Raw genomic sequence first — 9,657 nt, forward strand, 5'->3', positions numbered from 1 at the left:
CCCTGAATCTTGACCCAGAGCACTTCAGCTCGCCCTTCCTCTGACCCCATTCTGCTGGCAGAGGATGTGTAGTGCTCCTTGACATAGATTGCCACCCCCCCTCCTTTCCTACCTTCTCTATCACGCCTGTACAGCCTATAGCCCCTAATGTTTTAACATGCTTTAATTAACCTGCTGGTTGGTTCATATGAGGTAAGAATATACCTTTTTTTCTAATGAAGACAAGCAAACAAGCTAAGAGAGAACTTTATTGGTGTGCCAGTCCTGAGAACATTTTGATTTCATCTGAAAAGGGGAGGATCCAAAAATTCAGGGATCTGATCAAGAATATAGTGGATTCTAATTCCAAAGAATAATGATTTTTTGAACGAAATTAATCCCCATATTTAATTACTTGTTTTTTAAATCTGTTATAATCTTGTGTAGATCTTGCATTTTTTATTGTCGCTCTTTCAGCTGAAATCACATCAGTGTTCTCAGCTTTTGCATAAATAAGGTTCTGAAATTAAACTGCTTGGCTTTGTCTTCTATACAAAAAAAGTGTATTATTTTTGCAGATTAACTAGCCAAAGGGTTAACCAACTCCAGGATGAAACCCTATAACTGTCTTAAAGCTTTACATGTTAGTAAGGTTCCGATTTGAGTCTGTTTAGTCTGGTCTTCAGTACAAAAAATGTGTATTCTTGTTTCATGTTAGCCAACCAAAAGGTTAAGTATTTTGAGTTAAGAGGTGATTAGCTGTGTTCTTTTGAAGTGTAGGGCAGAGTTGCACTTTAAGGACTAGTTCTGAAGCATGAGTTTGTGTAGGCAAAAGCCCAGTTTCTCAAATGCTATGGGTATTTGGTGTTCAAATCCTCCTTAAGATTTCACTTAAATTAGCAGATTGAATGAAAGACTAGACTCTCTATCATTCAGGCAACTCGCAAGTCATGTATGATCCTTTTCACTACAACTTTGATGTTAGATTATGAATATCTATCTGAATAAACTGTCAGATTGAGTCTCTAGCTATATTGCTGCACTTGTTATGAAATGAAAGTATGTGTAATCTATGTAATGTAAATACTTTTGTTTCTGAAGTTTTCTATTAGAGGTTTAAACTAAATATTGCAATGCAAAACAAATTTATGAACTAGGCTGTTTATCTGTTTTGTGGTAAATGGAAGAAAACAAATCCACTCTCTTGTTTGTCTTTTCAGGCTCGGATAGCATTTTTACAAGGAGAAAGAAAGGGTCAGGAAAATTTGAAGAAAGATTTAGTAAGAAGAATAAAAATGTTAGAATATGCATTAAAACAAGAAAGGTATGTATTTATGTAGATTTTTTTAGCTTTTTAGAGGTATCTTCTTTTCATATAAGTGCTTGTTGCAGCATATGGATGCTAGTAGCATTTCAGAGGATTGCTTTAAATAGAGAAATTTCTTGTTTTTTGGCAACAGTTTGGCCTAAACTAATAATTTTTAGTTTAGTCTGAGGTCCCAAAATATCGTTCTGTAACACATTCCTAAATCTGAAGCCCATTTTACCAATGTTTTCTTAAACTGACTTTTCCTGATGCACAAAAGTAGTTTTGTGCTTCTCCTTATGTCATAATAACTGCTATATAACAATTCTGAAACTCTTATACACAGAGAATGATATAATCTATTCTGTTCCAGTTTCATAAAGCAAAGGAATAATTGTATAACAACAAAAATTGCATAGTAATGGAATCCAGCTTCTAACAAATTCCCATAGAAGTGGTAAAAACTTTACTGTGCCTGTCCAATGCTGTATTAGGCTTTATCAGTTGATAAACACCATTGTTTAGAATTGCTAGTTCAATTCTCTATTTGTTTCAGTGTCAAATGTGCATTTTCCATTTCAAAGAACAGCATTCTGTACAAGTTATTGTTAAAACTGTAGTGTACTGTTCCTAAATGAGAGATACTAAAAATGTAATATTGGAATTGGATGAAATCATCACTGTATGTTGACAAAATATAGAGGATGATCATTGGTATATCAGTATCTTTTTTTTTTTTTTTATTCAGGTAAATATAGAAACAAAACTCCAATACTGGAGTAATACACAGGAATTGCATGAGATGGAGGTTATTACATATTTACAAAGGAAATAATGTACAGCAATTATGTAATTTATCTTCTGTAGTATCAATATAATACCTAATGTATTTTACTTTTTAAATAATCTGGGCAGAGACACCGGTTTACTGGCTGGTGGAGAATATATATAAATCTGGAATTGTCTTCACTTTTTTATAGTATAAGAAAAAGTATAAAATGTTTGGTCTTCTTTAATATACATGCACTTCTGTTTGGTCCCTGTCTGTTCTTTTATGTTTTTGTCCTAAAAGTAATTATATTTACTAAAACCCCTGCACCCTTCATTATTTACCCAGTCCAGTTTCCCTCCTGTGTGGATCCTCAAATCATCATTATTTTTATACCCTTTAGCTCTCCCCCACCATCATTAATCTGAGGGGAAAATAGATCTGGGGGTCAGGTAACTTCTTTTGCTCTCTGCTTCCTCGCACCCTTTTTCCCTGGCAGTCCCTTCCTCTTCTTTTTACTGTCATACTCTGCTCTTTTCCTGAGCACCTAGAAGTGAGGAACAAATCTGAAAACAATAACTTTGAAATTAGGCATGTCTGTAGCAATTTGCCTATACTGCCTATACACTTAGTTCAACCAGAATGGGTGCATTTCAGCTTTGAAATTGCTCCAAGTTTTAACACACATATTCCATAAGCACACTTTTAAGCAGCACTTTGGCACCTACTTATATAGTACAAACCATGCATGATATTAGTCCAAAGCCAAAAGACTCATAATTTTCCATACAGTTCCTTGGGCTGGGCCCCAGCGGAGACAACAACATTAAGCCAAGTGGCCCCCCAGCTCAGCACTGCTGTGTGTCTGTACATACACATGTATACTTCAGATACTACACCCCTCCCCTTTGAGCAACCACATAGGCTGTCAGACTTATCTCTGTACTCCTTGGCCAGCCCTGGCAGAGACTTTTGGGTCTCCCATAATCCTCATCTGCATGGTGGCTGGGCAGTTAGCCAGACTGTGGGCTGACTTTACCCCTAGCCCCTCACCGGGAAACTGATCAGTCTTTTCCCCCCTTGAGCCAACACTCTGCCCCTTACGCTGGGGTGTCTTCCACCTCTATAGGCTTAAGTGCCTCCACTTGGTGTGCCTGACCCACCACTCCACCCTCGTCACTTGGGGCCCCGGGTTCTTACACCCCTGTAGGCTCAGGTGCCTCCACTTAGTGTGCCTAGCCCACCATTCCAGGGTCCAACACCCCTATAGGGCTCAGGTGCTTCAGTAAGCGTGTCTGGCTCTGCCTTGCTCTCTCAATAACCCATCAGATAGTTGAGGCTGGGGTTAAGGTGCCTGTACCCGCCTTTCACTATGGAGGTAACTGGCCTGGCATTTCTTGGGGACTCCCTTATTACAAGGAGTCCCACCAGGCCACCCTTCCCTGTCAGGGTGCAGTTTCCAGTTATACCCAGAACCAGGAGCTTCCAACCATCCCCATAGCTTCTGCCATTACCTCTAAAATGCTCCCAGAGCAGTAGCTCAGCTATGTGATGTTACTCCTTTGAGGGCTGCCAGCAAACTTGCTCCAGCCCTGAGAGCTGGGCTCTAAAATAGCCCCCCTCATCAAGCACCTGCCAGCTGCCTGCTCCAGCCCTTAAAGTGACAGGCACCCAAAAGGTGCTCTGTCACACCTGCCTACTTCTCCCTGGACTGCTGGTGCTGCAGCTGTGCTGCTTACCTCAGGGCGCACTCCCCATGGGGAAAGCAGCTCGATGCTTTGGTGGCGGCTTGGGGGTGGGTATCATGTCCACTCTGGGTTGCTCATGCTCAGCACCGCCCCTCCCCCACTCTCCAGCTCTTGAACTTAAGTGGAGGATTGGATGTGGCTCCCCATGTGAGTAACTCTGGCCATCCCTGCCCCATTCAGACGGTCTGCTCTAACCTATCTTTGTGGTAGGTTTCTATCAGCATGCTTGCCCATTGTGGGCAATATGTAGTCATGCTCAATGTTGGCTGCATTTAATCAGCTTGATGATTGGTTTCTATTGCTGAGCATATGCTGCTTTTGGCAACTGTTTAATGATAGTGTTTTTAGTGAGATTTCCTTGTATGCAGTTATAAGAAAAGATGTTTTTCCCCATGCCAATTATGAGAAGAAAACTTGTTTTGTATTCAAGTCAGTACGATAATCCCTCCATACCTAAGTAGTGAAATCCTTTCTGGGAGGTTCCCGACTCGCACCCTATGGAATCATTGCTCTGTATATTTTGTCAGATACTGTTTCCTGAAGGAAATTGTGCAGAGCCATATTTTATGTCCTATATTGTACTATATTTATACCCTTTATCCACCCTTCTTACCCTTTCCTTTTTGTTTTGGAATGTATCTGTACTCCCCTGTTTTCCTAATCATTTTGGTCCCCAACATTGTTGTTTTATCTTTTTTTATTTTTCCTTGTGATATTCCCCCTTCCACTTTTTCATCTCCCTCAGATTATTCAGTCCTGCTTAAATTCTTTTGAATACTCCTAGTTTTGTGACTTCCCCATCTCCTTGTCCTTGTACTTTAGTATCATCTTTTTCTGGGGTTAAGAGTTTGCTTCTCACTGTCTGTGTCAAGTCTTAGGCTGCAGTTCCAGTATGAAGTATGCTCTTCGTTAAGTTTAGTTTCTCAAAGATGTTAAGACCTTCTTTCTGTCCTTCATAATATATGGCTGCTCTTGATGTGTAGAGATACATTTAGCCGGAAAAGCCCATTTGTGTCTTATTTGCTTCTCTGAGAGGTATTATAGTTTTACTCAAATATTTCCTTCTCCTTAATATTGCCTGTAATCAGTGAGAGAGTAGGACTGGGAAGTTTCTCTAGCCTTCTTCAGAATTTGCTGCTTTTGTTCAAAATGCATGCAGCCTGTCTCTTGGTTTGTTTGAATTGGGGTAATGTAGAGCTGTGTGTACAAGGAATAGATTCTTTGTTTTCATCAGTAGGAATATAAGTCTTCTGCTGGACATCTATTCTTCACACATTTCTTCTCTCTGTTTCCTATCATCTCAGTTTTCTTTGCAAGCTCTTTTTTTTCTTTTTTGAACCATCTTAGTTTTGTTTTGAAGATTTACTTGTAGTTGTAAGTTTCTCTCTACCTTTACATTCAGGGTTGTGACCCTGTCCTAAATTCTTTTGGTCTCTGCTTTGATTTTTATCAATCTGTGCCTCTATAGAGTATTTTAAAGCTCTGCTTTCTGAGATTAACTCACCAAAGTCCTTTCTTGTCAAAGGGACTGTTTTGCCTTTTTCCTTTTCTGCTCTGCCTGTTCTGTTTTTCCCTTGCAACAGCCACCATTCTGCACACCCTGTGAACTGTTCTGAATTTTCCATGAAGTTTCTTCTGGTGAAGCTTAAGTTGCTTCAGTGCTATTGAAAATTTCATTCCACTTCAGAATCTTAGTCCTCTTTAGCCCCTTGGCTTGCAGGAAACAGATCTGTAAAACAAGGAGGGACCGGAAGACCCTTCAGCCAACCACTTTTAGTTTCTTTTAGTAGTTTTATAGGATTGCTTTACCAGACGTACTAGACCAGAGCAGCATAAGAAGAAAACAACCAAAAGTAGATCCCTTTTGTTCTTAATAGTTAGCTTATGTTAAGTATCAGTTGACTATTATTTAGTCTTAGAGACTTTGCAGCAAGAGCTTTTTCTTATTCTGCAGTAATATAAAGAGCTTTCTTATCTTGTAAAGCTTTCAGTTCAGCCTGGCTGACCAGGCATCTCTAGGAAGGGCACATCACTAGAAACTATAAGAAGAAATTGGCAGATAAGGATACAGACACTTCCTAGCTAACAAACTGGCTTATAGTGCAGGCTGGCTGTGTCACAACTGCTGAGCTTACTGGACCCAGCTCATAGCACAGGGCTAATAAAGACACTCACTTTCTTGCTGTTCTCAAATCACATAGAGCAGTGAGTCTCAACCAGAGGCCCACTGCACTCTAGGGTGCGTTTAGAGCCTTTCAAGGGTGCCAGTGGACACCATTCAATGTTAGCACAGTTGGGTGTGCAAACATAATTCACAAGATAAACCCAGAAATTTCAAACAGGAATTCATAGTGGTAAAAACATTGTGTCCTGTTGTGGTCTTCCTGAGTTCTTTGCAATAGAAGCATTGCTTTATTACTTTTCCACAGTCAAAATAATGATTGAAAAGTAAGACCTGACACTTTGTCAGAGGTGCCTCGAGCCTACTGAGGGGTGCCTTTGAGGGTAATATGGTTGAGAGCCATTGCTGTGGAGGGCTGAGAGAGAACAGCCCAGGCATGCATGTTCAACAAGAATGTGGCAAGGAACCTTTTGATTAGAAGTGATAAAATCCCTTTTCCTGTGCCTTTTAACAACTCTTGAGTTAGCCCATATCAAACAGTTTTTGGCTTACACTAGAATTCAGTCAGACAAATTGATATACCATGTAAATGCTTAATTTGCCCTTCCTTCTAGCATGGTCTTGTAGAGCATCTACGACGTTTAGGGAACCAACTTTCATCTCAAAATAGTAAGCCTTCAGGTATTGTATATATTTATACAGTATGGTTCTCGTTTTGCCTCACGAAAGATCTACTGTCAAGGACAAACATTTTGCACCCGAGGCCTGACAATGTAAATTTAAATTACTCAATTTATAAGCAATATTAATCAAAGAAGAACAGTTAGTTTTGAAATTTTTTTAGCCTTGAGAAAATACTGCACAAATTTATCTTTGAGGGGTCTCTTCTATATGCGTTACTGGCCATCAGTGTAAAGGCAAAGCATTGTCCAGTTCAGAAAATCTATCTCTGATTTATAATCTTCACCATAAATTTAAAAAGGTACTGGTATATGGTTCTAAGGAGTTAGTTCTTGGGTAAATAGATTTCAGAAGATAAAAGGTTAGGCTCCTTTCCCCCCTTTATGCTTACTTGGAGTGATACAGCTTGAAAGATCCTGTCTAAAATACAGACATAGATATATGGGGACAGTCTGGTCATGTTTTTCACACTTTCAGTAGTTTTTGCAAATTAAATATTAAGGCCTCCCTCATAGAGGAAATTGTCCCATTCTGCTTGCCTAGTATATGTGTATCAATTACACTAGCTGATTGTTTGTTCATTTCCTTTTTTAAGGCCTTCTCTCTTTCTCTCCATGTTATGTTTCTTTTACACATGACACACTGTTGGCTGCATTGTTGCATTGAGGAGATAAGGCATTGGACGGTTGTTTTCTAAACCAGTGTATCATTTTTGTTTGGTTGTTATTTGATAAGATAGGGTTAATGTATTCATTGAATGTTGAAAATTGTGTATAAAAACAAACTGAAATAGCATAAAAACAATCTAATAAAATCTGCCAGTGTTTGATTAAGTTATAATTATTTTCTTTGACAAACTTCCTCTCAAATATGATGCAGTCCTATTTTTGAGCCAAAGTCTTAGTTATTTTCAAACTGTACCTCAAAATCTTTCTTTAAAAACATTTGTTTCCCCTTGTTACAGAATTTGCATTGGCTTTCTAAGTTATTTGAATGTACTGCTTATTTCATTCATGAATATGGCCAGAATACTTGGCACGCTTTCAGAAAGCATTCTGTAAAATAGTATTTCAGTCAAATACTATTTGACTTTGTGAGTTTTATAAAGTGTGAGCTAATTTACAAGATACAAATTATTCTTATTCTTATTAATGTATTTTATCTGAAGAAGTCCAGAGCTTAGACACACTAAGAGGTGCTAGAAGTCTGAGGTTTAATTTCTTACCTTAGAGAATGCAGTACAAAAAAAAAATAAAATGGTGCGCTGAGAAATACAGATCAGCAATTTTAAAAATAGCCAAGGTTCCAAATGATTAAAAATCAATGCAGTTGAACACACATACATTTTAAAAAGGGAAATATCTCTTAAGTCTTAAGTTGTGCCCAGAATTCTGTGTTGTACAGCAGTTAAATTTCTTCTTTTATGGCAGTCCCTTACAGTTGAGGATTATTGTCTTCCATGGTTGCCTTATCGGTGCATTGGAAGATGGCTGATGAGGCCTGTCTGGGATCAACAGACTCTACTGAAGCTTGGACATGTGTTTCTGTGTGGGGTGGGTGGTGCTGGATTCTTGATTTGATCTGTGATGTGCTGTTTCTGCCACTTTGACTTTTTCATCTCCTGATGTATAGGTCACCTCTAACTGTCAGACAGTTTCTGTTTCATTATTATTAAACATATGATTGTGTTTTTCTATTGCTGATCATTTTGTCAAACTTTAACTGTTGACATTTTCCATGCCAGGTATCTGCTTTACCCTTCGTTTTTCGTTTTTGTTTTTTTGTTTTGGGGGGTTGGGGGGGAGTTGGTCAGGTTTCAACCAAAATGGCTTAGCTTTTCAAGAGAATGAGATTGGTAGAATACTTTGTTTCTCCTATGTGGTGGCATTGAAAAGTTAGAGGATAGAAAGTTAGAGAAGGAGAACAGATATAAAACATCTTATGTCGGTGATACCAGAGGCAGAAGAGAGAATGAGAGGAGGGAAGGGAGATGGTCATATCAGATGTTGTTTCTTTTTCTCTTTAAAGAAGTTCATAGAATCATAAATAAGTAGGGCTGGAAAGGACCTTCATAGGTTATTTATTCTCACCCCCTGCCTTAAGGCAGGATCATTCCTATCCAGACCATCCTATACAGATCCATTGTCTAACCTCTTAGCAAAACTACATCATCAATCCTGACACAACAGAAGATATAACAGCCTAATCTGCCTCAAGTAAAACAGGGAGACTGGCGGCTATTGTCCTGCTACAGTAAAGGTGGTTAATATACACTTGATTTCAGAAAGAGGCCACGTCCCCAGCTACAGAGGAAGGCAAAAATCGCCACAGTCCATATCAGTTTTACCATGGAATAAAATTATTTCCTGAGCCCAGATATGATGATCAGCCTGACCTTGAGTGGAGCAGCAAGACCCTCTAACCAGGAACCCTCCAGGTTGTCCCAGCTGGAGCATTGGCACATCCCAGTAAAGAGTTCCAGCCTTGGCTGCAGCCAATACCCAGTTCATCTGAGGAAAGGTTAAAAATACCCTAACACATGTAGTAGCAGGGGAGCATGAGGGAAAGAGTTGTTGAGATCCTGTTAAAGAAAGGAGGGGGTGGGCAAGGGTCTGAGGTGGAGTCAAATGAGGTAAATCATGAGCAGATCCAGGATTTTGAAAATGGGGGTGCAGAATGTGTGGCACAGCATGACACACTTTTCTCTTGTTAAAGAGAAACTACAAGTCTTATTAATATGCCAAGGTACTATTGCTATATTGTTCACTTTAAGATCAGAGCAAAAACAAATATACCATGTTTACTTGAATACAGGACAAAGCTTTTTCCCCCAGTCAGCGTAGGGGGGGAAGTCCTTTGACTTATATTTGCATACAAGTAAACTTCATTAAATACTTTGTGTATTATTAAACTTCAGCCAAAAGCAGCATGTGTTTAGTAATGGAAACCAGTTATGAAGTTGAGTAAAAGCAACCAACACTGAGTGTGTCTTTAAAACACATGGCCCATATTGTTCAAACACTGATGGGAACTTCTTTTTTTTTTTTTTTTT

General features: G+C 39.0%; 1 protein-coding gene across 1 annotated transcript in view; it reads left to right on the forward strand.

Moving 5' to 3' along the window:
- The window catches only part of STRN3 (striatin 3), a 112,385-nt gene that overhangs the window by 3,307 nt on the left and 99,421 nt on the right, over positions 1-9,657 (forward strand). The window contains exon 2 of the mRNA XM_019519922.1: positions 1,137-1,303. Coding sequence (XP_019375467.1) covers positions 1,137-1,303 — 167 coding nt within the window. The remainder of the gene's footprint in view (positions 1-1,136; positions 1,304-9,657) is intronic.

The sequence above is a fragment of the Gavialis gangeticus genome, unplaced genomic scaffold (assembly GCF_001723915.1).
Source record: "Gavialis gangeticus isolate Ggan-Ray unplaced genomic scaffold, GavGan_comp1, whole genome shotgun sequence".
NCBI lineage: Eukaryota > Metazoa > Chordata > Crocodylia > Gavialidae > Gavialis > Gavialis gangeticus.